Raw genomic sequence first — 18,902 nt, 5'->3', positions numbered from 1 at the left:
AAGGAACACGTTATAAATAGGTCAATATGACACGATACGTCACGTACACCAACTTCATCCGTGGTTTAAACCGGGAAGTGACGGGTATCTCGGGTGTCTCGGGTTACCCTTGCAGTACATTCATTCTTAACGTCCGAGGGCTCAAGAAGGCTGTGGAACATGATGTTCTGGGAAACGTGCTATTTATAATGTGACAGACGTCTACAAACTCCTGCGACGGACAGTTAGAAAAGTTTATAGATTTGTGACAATCTGACGTTTACAGATTTTTTACGGAACAATGATATAGTTATACGTTTGTGACGGACAATCGAGTGTTAACAGATTTGTTACGGAACAATAACAGATGCTTATAGATTCCCGACGGGCAACCAGATGTTTTATAGATTTGCGATAGACAAGCAGATGTTTCTGGATGTGCAGGGAACAAACAGATGTTTACCTCGGACAATCGGATGTTTATAGATTTCAGATAGAGAAGCAGATATTTATATCTTTGCGAGACACAATCAGATGTTTGTAGATTTGCAAGAGACAATCAGATATTTACAGATTGTAACAATCAAATATCTGTAGATGCAACGGAAAATCGAATGTTTATAGGTTTGCCACTGACAATCACATATCGATAGATTTGCGACAGACAGTTGGAACTCTACAAGAGTGCGAAGAGCAATCATTTTAAAAGATATATCACGGTAAGTAAAATTATCTTCACACTGGAATTTAGGTTATACTTACTCTTAAAGGGACATTCCTGAGTTTGCTGCATTGTAAGATGTTTTCGACTAATAAAATATTTCTACGATTAAACTTACACATTAAATATATTTTCTTGTTTAGAATATCAGTGTCTGTATATTCAATGTGTTTCTGGTCGTCTTAATATTTGTAAGAAGCCCAAACTGGATCTCATCTTCAAATAATTTCGTACGTACGAAAAACTATATATTTTAGGAACTAAAATGAAAGTTAACCTAGTACAAATATTAGAACGATCAGAAACACGTTTAATATACAGTCACTAATATTTTATGCAGAAAAATACATTTGACATGTACGACATTGAACTACTCTTAAAAATAGACTACAGCTCGTCTTCATAGCCGTTACTTTTCAGAGGTACGTGCATTTTTATTAGAAAATTTGTTTCTAATTTTCATTATTATTCATACTTACCTAGTGCTAGCACAACAAATATGCTATTCAACCTGAGTCATACCTACACACTGCAGAATTCTCTCCCTTGCCGGATATGCGCAATGCTATCCTTGCACGGGCTACCTGTAACTTCATTCTCGGTTCAAAGTCCACCCACCGAGGGAAAGCCTCATAGGGGTGGGTGGGAGGTATAGTTTGTTGTGCTAGCACTAGGTAAGTATGAATAATAATGAAAATTAGAAACAAATTTTCTAATAGTCTTATTCAACTTACTGTGCTAGCACAACAAATATGCTATAACGGACGTGCAATGACACCGTTAGAGCACGTGAATTCAACATTAATGGGAGGAGGTAAGAAAATAGAGGACTTACCCGTACCCAAAAAGCTCCTTTGAAGTAATGACATGGAGATAGGACGAACCACGACATACGGTAACAAGGAGTCAAAAAACTTTTGGGAATAAAAAGGGGCTTCCCAAAAGAAAAACTCATCCCCATGAAAGGGAGGAAAAACATCTCCCCAGGGAGAGGAAATGGTAGACAACACTACAAAAAACCCCATCCCTCAGAAAAGGGTGGAGTGTTAAACATGTCCGAAGCGTGAATCGATGGCAGTCGGACGGAAAAGAGGTCGACCCCTTTCCGTTGCCCTGCGCACAGACACGACGTGTTGAGCCGCAATGACTGTCTGGATCCTACGCGTACCGTCAGGACCAACCGCCATATCCCGGAAATAGAAACGGTCAAAAGTGTGCCGTCCTTTCCAAACCCCTGCATTCATGACCTTTATAATATCTAAAGAGTCATGAAAATTCAGGGAAGCAGAAATGGCTCGGATCTCATGTGGTTTAACAGAGAAATTCCGTAACACATGATCACCCGCCATCTCATATGCTAGCTTGATGGTAGCTGCTATCCATCGAGACAAAGCATTTTTTTTTTTTTGTGACATCACCCGGCCTAATGGTATAAGAAATAAACAATCTCTTTTTACCCTGCCGCCGGTTTTTCGTACGCTGCAAATAATACTTCAATGCTCTCACCGGGCAAAGAAGTCTATCCGAGTTATCAGATGACAGTGTACGAGATAAACTGTGAATGACAGTAGGTGGAAACTCTTCCCCTGGAGACTGGTTTTTAGCAACAAAGATAGGGTCGGTACGTAAAGTGACAGACCCGTCCGAATTGTAATCAACCAAATCATGCAAAAAAGCATGTATCTCACTGATCCGACGACAAGCTGCCAGTGAAACCAGAAACAGAGTCTTCCATGTCAAGGCACGAAGACTAGCAAACCTCAACGGCTCATAAGGCGCACCCTTAAGAGCATGCAACACCAGAAAGACATTCCATTTCGGAATAATGGAAGGTCGTTCAACCGTGGATTGTATTGATTTAAGTAAATCATGCAACACCAAGTTGGTAGAAAAGTCACGACATCCACACTGTTTAAGAGTAGTGAAAATCGCAGCTCTGTGACTTTTCACTGTCGTGACTTTAAGTTTCCTTTCTTGGACCAACGCCAGAAAGTACTCCGCTAAATCGTTGACAGTAGGCGATAAGGGATCGAAATCCCGTGCGTTCGCCCAACGAACCCACATACGCCAGTGACACTGATAAACCGACTCGGTAGAATTGCGCTTTGCTGAAGAGACGAGATGCGCAATTCTTGTCAAAAAACCTCTGCGTCGCAAGGAAGCCCTGATAACCTCCACGCGTGAAACCGGAAGACCTCCGGCTTCGGATGCCACACCGTCTGACTCAGTCGCTGGCTGAGTAGATCGGACAACACTGGTAATCGGAATGGGACTGCCACTAACAGTGACAGGAGCTGTGGAAACCAGGGCTGCGCCACCCACAGAGGAGCTATCAACGTCACGTGACAAGGTTCTTGGACCACTTTGGTCAACACCTTGCCGAGTAAGACAGGAGGAGGGAAGGCATAAAAATCCAGTCCCGTCCAATCCATACTTAACGCGTCGTACTCCAACGCCAATGTGTCCGGTACCGGGGACACGAACACCGGCAATTGGTTGTTCAACCGTGTGGCAAACATGTCCACCTGTGGACTGCCCCCACACCCGAAGAACCGCTGCGACCACCCCTTTGTTCAACATCCACTCCGTCTGAACAGGGGTATGTCGACTGAGGGCATCTGCTAACACATTCACCGATGAAGGAATGTGTTTCGCCCACAGAGTGGTCCCTAGTTGGTCGCAGAATTCCAAAATCGCAAGAGCTTTGCGACCCAAAGTCTCCGATTTGGTTCCACCCCAACGATTGAGATATGCCACTACCGACGTATTGTCGCATCTCAACAGAATTCGACGGTGTCGAAGAACACACCGGAAATGAAGACAGGCACGATGCACTGCCTCCATCTCCAAACAGTTGATATGAAGCTTCCTCTCGGAGAGATTCCATACCCCTGAAATGTGTTGATCCAACAGATGCGCCCCGTACCCGTGCAGCGACGCATCCGTGAACAGGATCAGATCCGGAGCAGGGGGGTGCAACGGAACCGATAGGGACATGCACTTGTCCGACAGGCACTCCTGTATCGGATGAGTGAACCATGGGCCCAGAGGCACTATCGTGTCCCAATTGTGACCGTCCCACCGTGGGGACAAATGCCACTGGAGTGGTCGTTTGAATCGTCTGAACCGCACGATCAATGAGGCCAGAGATTCGAGGTGGCCCAACACCACGTGGAGAGATCGTACCGTAGTACTTTGCTCCCCCATCAAACGTCGCGCCGACGTTTGGAAATTGTGGATACGCGCATCGGTGGGACGAACCGACGCTACCACAAGATCGAAGACCACTCCGAGATATGTGAAAATCTGAGCCGGCGTTAACTCCGATTTCACCCAATTGGGAATAAAACCCAATTGGAGGATCGTGTCCAAAACCAACCCGACATTGGTCTGACACTCCTGTTGCGACGAAGCTGGGATCAACCAATCGTCCAGATAGGTATGCATTCGAACCCCTAACAAATGAACATGACCTACCACCGCTTTTACCACACGTGTAAAAGCATGGGGACTCGTCGCCAAACCGAACGGAAGCACACGAAACTCGTACGCTTTCCCGTCGAACAGGAAGCGCAGAAACTTCCAAAACGCCTTGTGCACCGGGACATGGAGGTATGCGTCTTTCAGATCGATCGACACAGCCCACTCCCCAATTTGAAGCAGGTTCCGGACCGAATGAACCGTTTCCATTTTCATGGAAGGAACATCGACGTAGACGTTCAGTGGCTTCAAATTTAGGATTGGTCTCCATTCCCCATTTTTCTTCCGGGCGAAGAAAAGATGAGAATAAAATCCCGGAGTGTCCAGACTGACTCTCTGGATGGCCCCTTTGTCGAGAAACTCGGCAATCATACTCTCCACTAAAACGCGCCGATCCGCGGACGGTAACGGCGGCATTCTCGGAGTGGAAGTAAGAGGGGGGCTCGAAGAAAAGGGTATTTTGTAACCGTGTCGAACGACCGACAGAACCCAGGGGTCGAGACCAGGCAGCTTGCACCAATTTCGAAGGAAATGGCGGAGCCTGCCCCCCACGGGTATGTTTGCTAACGGTACCTCCGAAAGCAACTGCCGATCGTTCACGTACCCTCACCCCAACCGCTTACCACCCGTAGGCGCAACGCCTTTGGTGGACTGAGAACGGAACACAGTACGACGTTTGCGTCCTCGCTTAGCGGAAGACGGGTTGTTACCTGGTTGCCTCCTAGTGTCAGGAACCCTAGGGATCTGAGCCGACTGTAAAAAAGCAGCCTTTTTTACAGGAGGAGGCTTGAACCCCGAAAACGTGGACCGACGTTTACCAGAGGTTGAGGGTCGAGTGTTCGGGACTGGTCGCGACAAATCCTTGTCTAGGACAATATTAAAATCGGGACCGAAAAGTAAATTTTCCCGTACCGAACGTGTACGAAAAAACGTCTTCGCAACGTTTGACGCACTCAAACCCGCCAGGTAATGGTCACGCCGTAACAAAAGACTGTTCGCAAACAATCGGCCAGATAACTGAGCGATATGCTCAGAGGCTTTTGACGCAGCCTCCAAACAGCCTTTCGCCATCGCGGGAAGGCTCTCGACAGCCTTATCCAAGCCAAATAGGAACGTACCTAAATGGTTATTAACCTGGAACATCGACTTAGCCAGCCGTTCGAACGATTCCAGATCCGCGATTGGCAATGACACATGCGGCGATGGGGAACAAGCGGCTCGGACACTAGCGGGAACGACCGCCGGATGTTCGAGAAAATCCGCCCCCAATGTCTCATAGGAGTCGGCACGAAAAATGCGCGCTCCCGTTAGGATTTTCCCCGTAGGCAGTGCCGTTGGGTACTCATCAACACCCACTCCCAGGATACGATCACTGCCAGTGATCAACACATCAATGTCACAAAGTGAACTGTGCGCCTCCTGTGCAAGTGGTAAACCCGACTCCTCACGAGGAGTGACCAAATTCAAAGAACGGTTCCCGAAGGAGACACCCTTGAATGTAGGCTGGGCCTCAACCTGAGGTATAGCGTCCCCGCATACCTGTCGGACCTGGTCCCTGACAAAAGCCAGAACCGCCGGATAATCGCACTCCTCCTCTACTTCCGAACCGAAGTGAGAGAGAGCTGGGTCAGCGACAGAATCCGGTCCAACCGACGCTTCCTCTGAAGCCAGGTCACTGTCCACTGGATCCCGAAGATCGATATGGACTCCTCCCCCTAATCGAGACGCCCCTGGGGCAGCGTCTCCCGAGACGGAAACAATAGGAACCGAACGACAATCCCTAACTGCATCGTCAAACTGCTGTCGAGACGCAGTTTCTGCTGGTTTTGGCGGAAAACCAGGGGGGGGGGGGGGGGAATGGGAGCCGCACCCGTCGGTCCCGTCTGCGAAAGCAATGATCCCAACTGAGGCGAAGCGTTCAAAAATTCCACAAAACTCCGAAACAACGTTTCCTGAAAGCCTAACGGTCGTTCCTGCGCCAAGTGCGGAACGGTCGGAGTTTGCGGCCACAGAGTACCCCCAACCGAGGGGTATCTGCGCGAACCTCGTCCTCTATCGAGTAAAGTCGAAGAGGTAGGGACCAAAGACGGTGCATACTGTGAGGAGATGTCCGTTGCTACCGAAGTCACCGGACCCTTGGGGTAAACATATGCAAACGGAGGACCCAAACGGGATGAGTCCTCCACCCAACGGTAAACATCGGTCGGGATGCCATCAGAGACGGATCCCGGCATCGGAACAACTGGCTCAGTTCGAAGCAAACTGGCAGAACTCTCCTCGGGCCTTGAGAATGCTGAGGTGCCGAAGCGACTGTCAGCAATCGAAGGCAAAGTCGGGGCCACCTGCTCTGCGGATGAAGCAGTGGACCTATGCACAACGGAGTGCATGTGCTCGGTAACCGATGAAGTCGTCAAAACCGGTGCCGCGACGACTCCACCCTGCCCCCCTTCTGTTTGTAAAGGTAACCGTAACGACGATGGCGACGCCCGCGACGAAAGCCACACAAACAGAAGAAGGCGCCGTCACTAACGAAGACGGCTCACGTACCACGGTCACAATAGGAGCCCGGGGGGGCGCTCCCGAAGTATCTGTAACTGTACTCGTAACACGGACCGAAGAAGAAACACCCTTGTGTTTCCCCCCTTTCCGGACACTTTTAGAAGTGTCTACAGACTTATGGGACCTACCCACTAAGTCCGACTTGCCGACTACTGCCGAAGCAGACGACAAGATTTTGCTGGTACCCGAAACCTGAGTCTGCGAACCGAACCGAACCCACTGGTCAGGAGACCACGTGGCGCAGATCTCACACTGACGGTCTTGAGAACAAGACCGACAGTCCGGACACAACACGTGTGTGTCTTTACGTCGTAAAAGAAATGGACAACCATCTCGCGCACAAACTTCACCATTTCAAAGTAACAGACTCATGTTTCACTCAGTTACAACCTTATCCAAATGTGTTACAGGTTTGTAGATTAACTAAACTTGGTGTTAATTTTCACGGGTTAAACTAGGGTAGGCTGGAGGTTTCGAAGGGTTCGGGTTCACCCCCACACACACCCGTTTCAAGAGGCTAATTTTAAAAAAAAATGGTACAGTGCAATACTAGTTGTAGGCAAATTCATTTAGGTGTTCAGGCGAAATCTAGACAGTTAAAGTTAAAGTTTGTTTTGTTTAACGACACCACTAGAGCACATTGATTTATTAATCATCGGCTACTGGATGTCAAATATTTGGTAATTTTGACATATAGTCTTAGACAGGAAACCCGCTACATTTTTAGCATATTTTGTATGCACCATCCCACAGACAGGATAGCACATACCACGGCCTATATATATATATACCAGTCGTGGTGCACTGGCTGGAACGAGAAATAGCCCAATGGTTCCGCCATCGGGGATCGATCCTAGACCGACCGCGCAACAAGCAAACGCTTTACCACCGGGCTACGTCCCGCCCCAAAATCTAGACAGAGGCGTGATGGATGGATGGATGGATGGGTGGGTGGGTGGGTGGGTGGATGGATGGGTGGCTGGGTGGGTGGCTGGGTGGGTGGCTGGGTGGATGGATGGATGGATGGATGGATGGATGGATGGATGGATGGATGGATGGATGGATGGATGGATGGATGGATGGATGGATGGATGGATGGATGGATGGATGGATGGATGGATGGATGGATGGATGGATGGATGGATGGATGGATGGTGGATGGATGGATGGATCAGTCGATCGATAGACACACAGACAAATAAACAGACTGGCAGATAGGACAGATAGCGCTTACGCTTACGCATGGATTTGGTTTTAGCTTCTTCATTTATTTTTTTAATGACGTTTAACAGATTCGATGAACCAATCTTGATTTTTCTAACGCCCGTAGTTTCCCAACTAGTCATATCTGCAGGCCGTGACAATCTACAAAATGAGTCAGACAAAATAAGCCGTATGCACTAAGAATAAGCTGTCATAATAGGTCTCGGCTGAAGACATATATATTATGTGCTCGATGTCTCTTTGTGCAAATTGCTCTTGAGAGATAGCTGATAGAACTTTTAGAAATAAAAACCTGTTACACCCATAAAACAAATTTATATATTTATTGACAGTTAATAACATATTGAGATTGGCTGTCTGTGGGGAGGGGGGGGGGGGGGGTGGGGGGGGGGTTGGGAGGGTTTTGGTTTGTTTCTTTGTTTTTGTTTTTTTTGGGTTTGGGGGGGTTGTTGTTGTTGTTGGGGGGTTTTGGGGGGGGTTGTTGTGAGGGTTTTTGTGTTTGTTTAGTTGTTTTGTTGAGATTTTTGGTGGGCTTTTTTTCTTTTCTTTTCTTTTCTTTTTTTTTTTGGGGGGGGGGGGGGGGGCAGTTGGTTCCTTTGTCGTTTTTGGTTTGTTTTTTGTGGGTTTATTTTAGTTTTTTTAATATTGGGGTGGGGTGGGGTTCATTTGTGGATCCGGAAGTTTAATTTATTTATGTAATATTTTCTTCCTTTCTTTCTTTTTCACCGGCCTCGGTGGCGTCGTGGTTAGCCATCAGGCAAATGAATATTATTCTGGTGGCAATACTTCCCACAGTTAAGAGGGGTACAGATTTGGGCGGGGAGGGGGGGGGGCGCTCAATATACGCAACTTGATGCAAGATAAATGTATCTAACGCCAATCATGTAGTACTCTCTCTCTATCTGTCTATGTCTATCTAGCTAGCTATCTAGCTGTCTATCTATCTATCTATCTATCTATCATCTATTTATCCATCCATCTATCCATCTATCTATCTATCTAGTCTGTCTGCATGTCTGTCTGTCTGTCTATCTATTTCTTTCTCTCCTTCCCATCCTTTCTGCCACCTCTCTCTTTCTATCTCTCCTACCTTCGCTCACTCTCTCTATCTCTCCTACCTTACATCACTCTCTCTCTCTATCTCTATTCCACTGCTCTCTCTCTCTCTCTCTCTCTCTCTCTCTCTCTCTCTCTCTCTCTCTCTCTCTCTCTCTCTCTCTCTCTCTCTCTCTCTCTCTCTCTCTCTCTCTCTCTCTCTCTCTTAATTTGTTCTCAAAAGAACTCCATTCAACCTCTGCATAGTTTCCATGTTCCACTTATTGTTGTTGCTATTGTTGGTATATAACTGAGTTAAAGGCATATTGTCACAGACCACTGACCTATTGTTGGTATATAACTGAGTTAAAGGCATATTGTCACAGACCACTGACCTAGTTAATGGTACCGGCCTCGGTGGCGTCGTGGTTAGGCCATCGGTCTACAGGTACTGGGTTCGGATCCCAGTCGAGGCATGGCAGTGATCCATAACTGGTACAACAAAGGCCATGGTTTGTGCTATCCTGCCTGTGGGAAGCGCAAATAAAAGATCCCTTGCTGCTAATCGGAAAGAGTAGCCCATGTAGTGACGACAGCGGGTTTCCTCTCAAAATCTGTGTGGTCCATAACCATATGTCTGACGCCATATAACCGTAAATAAAATGTGTTGAGTGCGTCGTTAAATAAAACATTTCTTTCTTTATTTCGCCGTTCCAATCAGTGACCCATGACAGGTATATCAAAGGCCGTGGTATGTACTATCTTTTCTGTGGGGAAGGTGTATATAAACGATCCCTTGCTGCTACTGGAAAAATGTAGCGGGATTCCTTTCTAAGACTAAATTACTAAATATTTGACATCCAATAGCCGATGATTCATAAATCAGTATACTCTAGTGGTGTCGTTAAATAAAACAAACTTTAACTATACAAGATTATTTGGTAGGATAAAAGTAGCTGCTAGAGGTGTGTATATATATATATATATATATATATATATATATATATATATATATATATATATATATATATATATATATATGTGTGTGTGCGTGCGCGTGTTTGTGTGTGTGCGTGTGTGTATGTGCGTGTGTGTGTATTTGTGTGTACGTGTTTGTGTGTGTACATATGTGTGCCCATGCGTGTGTGTGTATGTGCGTGCGTGTTTGTGTGTGCGTGTGTTCGTGTGTGTGATTCCATTACCCACTTCCTGATTTCGCGGCTCTTATCCTTTCCTTTAATAATTTTACAGATGGCGTTGGCGAAATCGACACCCTTACGGTTCTCAAGCGTTCACGGGCAAAATGTTCTCCTGGGCGACAAAATGTCCACGTCCACTTGGGAAATGTCTGCACATTGGGGAACCTGCGTCACAAACCGACAGCTTCTGAAAGGGGAGATAATCGAGCTGGAACTCACTGGCAGTGGGCACATGTTCATCGGATTACTCAGATCGAAACCAAATGAAAATGATATTTTGGGGAAAAAATCCCCGGTGAGGATCGTGGGAGACAACTGGGTCCACTTCCGGTTAAAAAAGAATAACTTTGTCGTAAGACTGGAAAAGACGTCCACGAAGGAAGTGACGTTCTACTCAGGGGGAGATAACAAATCGGAGGTGTTTAAAATACCTGACTGCTGGTTATGCTGTGATTTGCTGTTCGGAGATATTGAAGTGAAACTCTTGAGAAAAGGTAACTTTTAAAAGGTTAACTTAAAAATATATATAATCTGCAAAAAAACTTGGGTATGACGCCATACCCGTTTTACCCCCTGGCAGAAATCTTGACTGTCTTAGAAAGAAAACCGCTACACTGTTTTCCATTAGTAGCAAGAGATCATTTATATGCACCATCCTACAAACAGGGTAGCACGTACCACGGCCTTTGATATACCAGTCGTACTAGGAAACTAGAAAATATATATTTGGTCAAAGAAATGTGATGGAATCTTTTCGATTCCATCCAGAACTTTTATTACAATTTTTACGTGATACTGACTTTTATTCGAAATTTTAATTTTATCTATCTTTGATATTTGTATTTTTAGCAGTTCTTTACACTGTGTTTTATTTTAACTGTTGAATTTTTATATTGATGTTGATCATCACTTTATGTGTTTGCATTTACCATAGTTTGATACTCAATAGCCGATGTATTTTTCGTGCTGGGGTGTCGTTAAACATCTATTCTATTTTATTCTATTCGATTATAAAAATCCATAATAGATTGTGTGGGGAAAAAATTGCTACCGTACCTGTAATTGTGTATCCAGTTTAATTGATGGAATTCTTGTAAAATATTTTGTGGTTTGGGTTTGTCTTCTTATATATGCATACATCAATACATACATACATACATACACACATACATACACACATACAAACATACATAATAGTTATTAAAGGCAAAATTACCGATTTGTATCATGTATCCCGGTGAATTTTTATATTGATGTGTTCATCATTTCATGTTTGCAGTTACCATAGTTTGACACCCACTAGCCGATGTATTTTTGTGCTGGTTTGACGTAAGAAGAAGAAAAAAAAAGTGTTTTGGAAATAACAAAAATCAACCATTTTTGTGTGCAGTTTAAATATAATCAGTTTATAAACAAATAAAACTGTAATACATATCATAGTAAGAAAACGACGCTTAGTCTGAAAGCAAGACGATATCAGTCCATAAACCAAAATGGACGCCATAACGCTGTAAACGTTATTTTTATTTCTATGATGGGTCGTATTATGGCATGGCGTTGTCCGTCCGTACGTCCGTCCGTACGTCCGTCCGTACGTCCGTCTGTTAACGTTTTCTTGTCCGGACCATATCTTGCATACATATGCATACAGGACCATCAAATCTCACATATAGGAACTTGGGATGGCCGTGTGTCGCGTACTATTACTAGGTCACTGTGACCTACTTTTCACGGTCTGCTGTACATAACAGCAAATCCTTGTCCGGACCATATCTTGCATACAGATGCATACAGGAGCGTCAGATCTCACATGTAGGAACAACTTGGGATGGTGGTATGTCACATACAATTTCTAGGTCACTGTGATACGAATAACGGGCGTATCATGTACCTCATCGGTACTCTTGTTTTACTATGGTATGTATTAGTTTTATTTATTTCTAAACCGAATATTTTTTAATTGCACACACAAATTGTCGGTTTTTGTTATTTCCAAAACACTTTTACTTTTTTCTTACGTCAAACCAAACCGAAATTATTTACACAAAAAAACCAACATGTTTATTGGGGAATGGGACGGACTATTGGTTTAAATGTTTTGAAATTGACCATTGTATTTTATGCGCGTTGACAAATTTTAAACATCATTTTCTAACTATTGTTATTCTGAAAATTATACAAATTATTTCCAAGATTTTAGGGTACGTAATTTTGTCTTCCATCTGGCAGAAACCATGGCCGGTGATCGACGATAAAATTCCAGCCGATTAGACTACAGTCCGTCCCATCCTCCTATAAAAATGTTATTTGTAAATAATTTCAGTTTGGTTCGACGTAAGAAGAAACGAAAAGGTTTTCTGGAAATAACAACAAAATACTATTTTTGTGTGCAATTTAGAAAACAATCGGCTCAGAAATAAATAACTTGTAGTAAATTTTGTAGTACGGACGGACGGACTATAGGTATATTTGGTTTCGTTTGTTTTGTTTTTTTAGACAAAAGTGATAAAAAATCATCGTCAAAGCGAGGCTCTCCTTTCTGTTTCGATTCTGTCTGCGGTCCGAACGTCAGTCTTTGTTCGAACTCGACTATCGCGAAGCTAAAACATATCAACCCTAGCTCCATCTGCTGTACAGATCGCCCCGTGGTTCAAGGGGACGTAATCGAGATAAAGGTGGAGCCTATCAGAGATGCCAAGTGGACGTACATCAAAATATACATGAGCAATTTCAGGTAATTATCTTCCTGTGTGATATTATCGCTCCGCAGTAGAATCTAGTCCCACATAATCGATGACGGAGTATCTTCGTGTGTGTGGGTGGGGGGTGGTGGGGGTGTCTGTGTGTGTGTGTGTGTATATGAGAGAGAGAGAGAGAGAGAGAGAGAGAGAGAGAGAGAGAGAGAGAGAGAGAGAGAGAGAGAGAGAGAGAGAGAGAGAGGAGAGCGAGAGGGGGAGAGGGGGAGAAAGAGAGATGGACACAGAGAGAAAGAAGGATGGGGAGGGAGAGAGGGGGGCATGGAGAGAGCGAGAGGGGGAGGGAGAGATGGACACATAGAGAAAGAAGGATGGGGAGGGACAGAGAGGGGGGGGGGTTGTGGAGGGAGTACGACTTCGTGCTTATTTGCATTAAAATGTTACCGTCGCAGTTTGTACATAAAATAATCGTTTGAGTTTAGACTTTTCATGCTTTGAAGAATAAACATTTTGCACGTTATATCCAAGAATATGTGCATGCTGTGTCTAATACTGAGGCTAATCCCAGCCTTAAAGTAGCACACCCTTGTTTGTAAACACTACGTCGTATTGTTCACTATTAAAGCCGTTTTTGATTATTTGATTTAGAATATTCATTCTCATACACCTGTAGTGGTTGTGGTCATCCAGGGTTTTGTAATACTCCAAAATTCATGTTTTATAGTTCTAAAAACGCACGTCTCAGAAGTAATGGTTATCGAGACTAGCTCTAGTTATTTTAGATGATATTTCCCTGTTTAAAAGCATATTGTCACAGACCACTGACCCATTTAATGGTCAAACAAACTATTACCTGAACAAATATAATTTGATTTGTCCCTAAACGTACTATATTCAACCATCTTCATAACCACCATACACTATTTATTAATGACATATTGTAAAAATAATTGAATTATGGCAATGGTCCATAATTCAAAATCTAAAATTGCCGAGAGGGATGACATGGATTTCACTCCATCGTGGTTCAGTTAAGGTGATGCGATAGCTAGATTTGGTTTCCAACAATTAATGTAATTTGCATTTATTATCAATTTTTAGAGAAATAAGGTCCTTAAATCTGTGACAGTATGCCTTTAAACGTCAATTAGTTTAGCTTCTTTCTGTTATAACCTTATCCAAATGTGTTGCAGGTTTGTAGATTAACTAAACTTAGTGTTCATTTTCACGGGTTGAAACTAGGGCCTGTCGACTTTAATGTTTCAAATGAACAAATCATCCCCTTGCCTTCATAAGTTCATAGTATATTTATAAACAAATGTTACTTCTTTATTAACAAATGCTATTTTTGTCATCAGCTCCAGAGATCTAAAAATAGATCAGGCTGACTTTGAACGCTTGGAACTAGACAAAACGAGGGAGTTACTTCCCTTAACGACGTTGAAAAACACTCAGGCAACGATCATTGTTCAAGTTAGGGAAGACAGGAAGATAACGTACACGGTCTGCGGGGACGAGAAATTGTGTGACGTCACCGGTCTTGACCTGTCAAAGTCCATCTATGTGTACTTTGAACTCTTCCGGGTCAAGTTAACTCTGACGTCAGTTCTTCGTACACCAGACAGTAAGTTTTATAAACCTGAAGTCCATGGAATATGTTTTATTATGTGTATAAACCGGCTTCGGTGGCGTCGTGGTTAAGCCATCGAACATAAGGCTGGTAGGTACAGGGTTCGCATCCCGGTACCGGCTCCTACCCAGAGCGAGTTTTAACGACTCAGTGGGTAGCTGTAAGGCCACTACACCCTCTTCTCTCTCACTAACCAATAACAATAACAATAGCTAACCCACTGTCCTGGACAAACAGCCCAGATAGCTGAAGTGTGTGCCATGACAGGGTGCTTGAACCTTAAATGGATTATAAGTACGAAAATAAGTTAAAATTAATAATATTCATATACCTACCTTTGTTTGACACCCAATAGCCGATGTGCATTTTTGTGCTGGGGTGTCATTAATCATTTATTCATTCATTCATTCATTCATTCACGTTTCTTCAAAAATAAGAAAGCTTTCGACTGTCACGGACTCGGTGGTGTAGTGGTTAAGCCAATGGACTTAAGACTGAAAGTTACATGGTTCGCCTCCCTGTACCGGCTCCCACCCATGGCGAATTTTAACAACTCAATGGGTAGGTGTAAAGCCATTACACCAACTTCTCAATCACTAACCTCTAACCTACTGTCCTGGACAGATAGTCCAGATAGTTGAGGTGTGGGCCCAGGACAGCGTACGTGAACCCCTCAATTGAACATAAGTATGAAAATAATTTATGAAAATGAATGAATGTCACGAAAATCACGAAACTACCACATGGGTGTCTGTTAGAAACGGTTAGTTTGTTTGCTTCTTTTGTTTAACGACAAGCGTCGCAGGATCGAACCACCTTGGTGGATCCATTCAGCTGATTGGGGTTTTCTTGTTCCAACCAGTGCACCACAACTGATCATAGGCCTCTAGTAAACTAGTATGTGCTTTCTTGTCTGTGGGAAAGCTCATATAAAAAATCCCTTGCTGTATTAGGAACAATGTAGCGGGTTTCCTTTGATCACTACGAGTCAGATTTACCAAATATTTAACATCCAAAAGCCGATAATTAATTATTCAATTTGTTTTAGTGGTGTCGTTAAACAAAACAAACTTTAACTAACGAGCGAAAGATAAATGGTATCTAACGGACACGAATGTAGTATTCCATTTCTTACACATCTTCAAAAATACATTTAAACGTCTTTTCCAACTAAAACGTATTTACAGCCCTAGTGCTTATAGTTAAGTAACTTAAAAGTTGTATCCTAACCGGATCCGAGCGACGCGAGGGATTATTTTAGAAATCATTGATTTCAATCTCCATATCCTAACTGGACGCGTGCGACGCGACGTGACGTATGAAAATTTATTAAAGGGACATAACTCTGACACAAATAGAATTTGGCCCTTGAACTATTTTTCGTGTATTGCTTTAGCAGTACTTGTTTATTTATTTTATTTTTTTATTTTTATTTATTTATTTTTTTAATATTTATCTATTCTATATAAAAAAATAAAAAATAAAATAATTTGTGTGTTTGTTTGCTTTTTTTATTATTTATTCATTTATTTGTTTATTTTCAGTGGTCGACTATCCTAAAATTAAAGAAATTAAAGAAGATGTCGATGATGGCTATTTAACACCAGTTGCCGTTAACACCAAGAAACCCACAAATAGAACATCGTCAGGAAAACAGGAATATTCCGAATACTGCATACTTATTCCAAACAATGATGAACAACAGCCTACCGGAAGACGAGTAAATTCCGGAAGTGGTGGAGCAGAGGGCGCTAGTGGACCTGAACCGGAAGTAGAGTTAACTGTACGCGATATAAGCAATCAGATAGCAGTTTTGCGTCGCACGACACGACACGGGCGGACGGACAGGCAGGACGACTGTAACTATTATAGGGGAATGCTAAGAGATATGAAAACGAAGCTGATCTCCATCGAATCCTCATCTTCGAATAACCAAGTGATTCTCGACAAGATCAGTGATCTGGAGAGGCAGCTGTCAGAATTCGTGACGTTACAAACACAGCCCGCCCCTAAGTCCAAAGCTCTGTCTACATCATCAGAACTAGAAAGCTGCATCCAAAATAATTATACACGGTTTTTGGATGAAATGGAACCAGATATCGTCCTGGATTATCTCTTCGAATTTGGCGTCATTACATCGGATCAGATGTACAAGCTACAAGCGATGGAAAAGGCAGACAGGCGGAAAAAGAATCGCGAAATTCTGCAGCTGATGCGAACAAAAGCCCACAAGATAGACTTGTTGAAAAAGGCACTGGTAAATTCAGGTCAACAGGATTTAGCAAATCTGCTTGACTAAAAACACCTCCGTGCGATTATTACCAAAATGATATTTTTCTAAAATAATACTAAAAAAAACAAAAAAACCCCACCTGAACAAAGAAAGAAAAAAGAAAGAAAGCATATCCAATTTCCAGATGAAAGGTGACCAGGCGAGATCGGTGTGCGACCAGACAGGATTGATATCCGAACCGGTACGATAATTACAGACCTGGTACGAAGAGACACATTTTAGAACAATTATTACCGAAAATGGAGACAGGAGTGAATTTAAATAAACAAAAATCTGGACAATAGCAACAACGTGTAGAAATAGTTTCAGCAACATTTAATTGTTTTAATATTTTGATTACAGTAATTAATTATTAACAGAGTGTATGCACCTATTTTAAATCAACTTCAGTTGCATCACTGGCTCGATGGTTAAAGGGACATACCCTAGTTTTTAAACACTAAGGCATATTTTTTACCATTATAGCTGGGTTTTTTATAACTAAAATTATACTTTACTTAGATTTCATGGTTTAGTTTATCATTTTGCTTACATTCGAAGTGTTTTTGGTTATCCTGGTGTTTTTAATATCACAAAATGCATTTCTCATACTTTTAAAAACGCGTCTGAGAAGTAACAGTCATGAAATAATCACAGTCAAACAGCAGACTACTTGCACGGACAAATTTCTGTCTGATCTGAGGCCAACAGTGTTCGCCGGAACCGGTGTAAACGGAATACAAGTCCACAGGAATGGTTGTCTTCCCGGACTCTATTGCATACATAACCAGCCTCGGTGGCGTCGTGGTTAGGCCATCGGCCTACAGGCTGGTAGGTACTGGGTTCGGATCCCAGTCGAGGCATGGGATTTTTAATCCAGATACCGACTCCAAACCCTGAGTGAGTGCTCCGCAAGGCTCAGTGGGTAGGTGTAAACCACTTGCACCGACCAGTGATCCATAACTGGTTCAACAAAGGCCATGGTTTGTGCTATCCTGCCTGTGGGAAGCGCAAATAAAAGATAAAAGTGGCGATAGCGGGTTTCCTCTCAAAATATGTGTGGTCCTTAACCATATGTCTGACGCCATATAACCGTAAATAAAATGTGTTGAGTGCGTCGTTAAATAAAACATTTCTTTCTTTTTCATCGGTCTACAGGCTGGTAGGTACTGGGTTCGGATCCCAGTCGAGGCATGGCATTTTTAATCCAAATACCGACTCCAAACCCTGAGTGAGTGCTCCGCAAGACTCAATGGGTAGGTGTAAACCACTTGCACCGACCAGTGATCCATAACTGGTTCAACAAAGGCCATGGTTTGTACTATCCTGCCTGTGGGATAACCGTAAATAAAATGTGTTGAGTGCGTCGTTAAATAAAACATTTCTTTCTTTTTTTCTTTCTTTTCTTTCTATTGCATACATAGAATTGCTAAACGATGACTATATTAAAAGCATGTAAAATATTTCTCAGGGCATTTAGGAATACAAAACTTGGAGGATTTGGAGATAATGGATTGGAGAATTCAGATATATTACCAATATGCATGCAATAGAAAGAAAAGGGTTTGGAGTCGGTATTTGGATTAAAAATTCCATGCCTCGACTGGGATCCGAACCCAGTACCTACCAGCCTGTTTAACTGATGGCCTGCCCACGACCAAAACTCAAATATTAATTTAGCTTTACTTTAATTTATCTAATATTATTCTGTTTGAATACCATTAATGTTATGTCCACTAAAATTACAGAATTAATTATACACATGTATACGTGCAACCCCTCTAAACCGGACACAGTATGTACCACGCAAAATGTCCGGTTTTAAGAGTTATTCGGTTTAGAGAGATTGAGTTCTTTACTGTGAAAAAACGTCCTGTTTTGAGGGAATTCCAGCTTACAGAGGGTCCTGTTTTGAGAGGTTTCACTGTATGTATGTATGTATGTATGTATGTATATATATATATATATATATATATATATATATATATATATTTATATTTATATTTTTTTTTTTTTTTTTTTTTTTTTTTTTTTTAATGCGTTTCTTTTGTTGTTCATAAGAGTAAATGTTACTGATTATAATTATCCATGTTGGAGTTGAAATAAC

General features: G+C 42.8%; 1 protein-coding gene across 1 annotated transcript; it reads left to right on the top strand.

Moving 5' to 3' along the window:
- The first annotated feature begins 46 nt into the window (after positions 1 to 46).
- Positions 47 to 17,704, top strand: LOC121373547. Its single transcript, XM_041500223.1, has 5 exons — positions 47 to 698; positions 10,250 to 10,691; positions 12,694 to 12,931; positions 14,252 to 14,517; positions 16,068 to 17,704. The coding sequence occupies exons 2-5, from the start codon at positions 10,250 to 10,252 to the stop codon at positions 16,820 to 16,822; spliced, it is 1,701 nt and encodes a 566-aa protein (XP_041356157.1). The 5' UTR covers positions 47 to 698; the 3' UTR covers positions 16,823 to 17,704.
- Positions 17,705 to 18,902: the final 1,198 nt, after the last annotated feature.

The sequence above is a fragment of the Gigantopelta aegis genome, chromosome 5, assembly GCF_016097555.1.
Source record: "Gigantopelta aegis isolate Gae_Host chromosome 5, Gae_host_genome, whole genome shotgun sequence".
Classification (NCBI taxonomy): domain Eukaryota; kingdom Metazoa; phylum Mollusca; class Gastropoda; order Neomphalida; family Peltospiridae; genus Gigantopelta; species Gigantopelta aegis.
Note: the sequence above shows the minus strand (reverse complement) of the source record. Positions and strands in the feature narration are given on the sequence as shown.

Coding starts and splice junctions, on each gene's coding strand:
- LOC121373547 (XM_041500223.1), top strand. CDS start 10,250: ATGGCGTTGGCGAAATCGACACCCTTACGGTTCTCAAGCGTTCACGGG. Junction 10,692..12,693: donor AGTGAAACTCTTGAGAAAAG/GTAACTTTTAAA, acceptor TTGTTTTTTTAG/ACAAAAGTGATAAAAAATCA. Junction 14,518..16,067: donor AGTTCTTCGTACACCAGACA/GTAAGTTTTATA, acceptor GTTTATTTTCAG/TGGTCGACTATCCTAAAATT.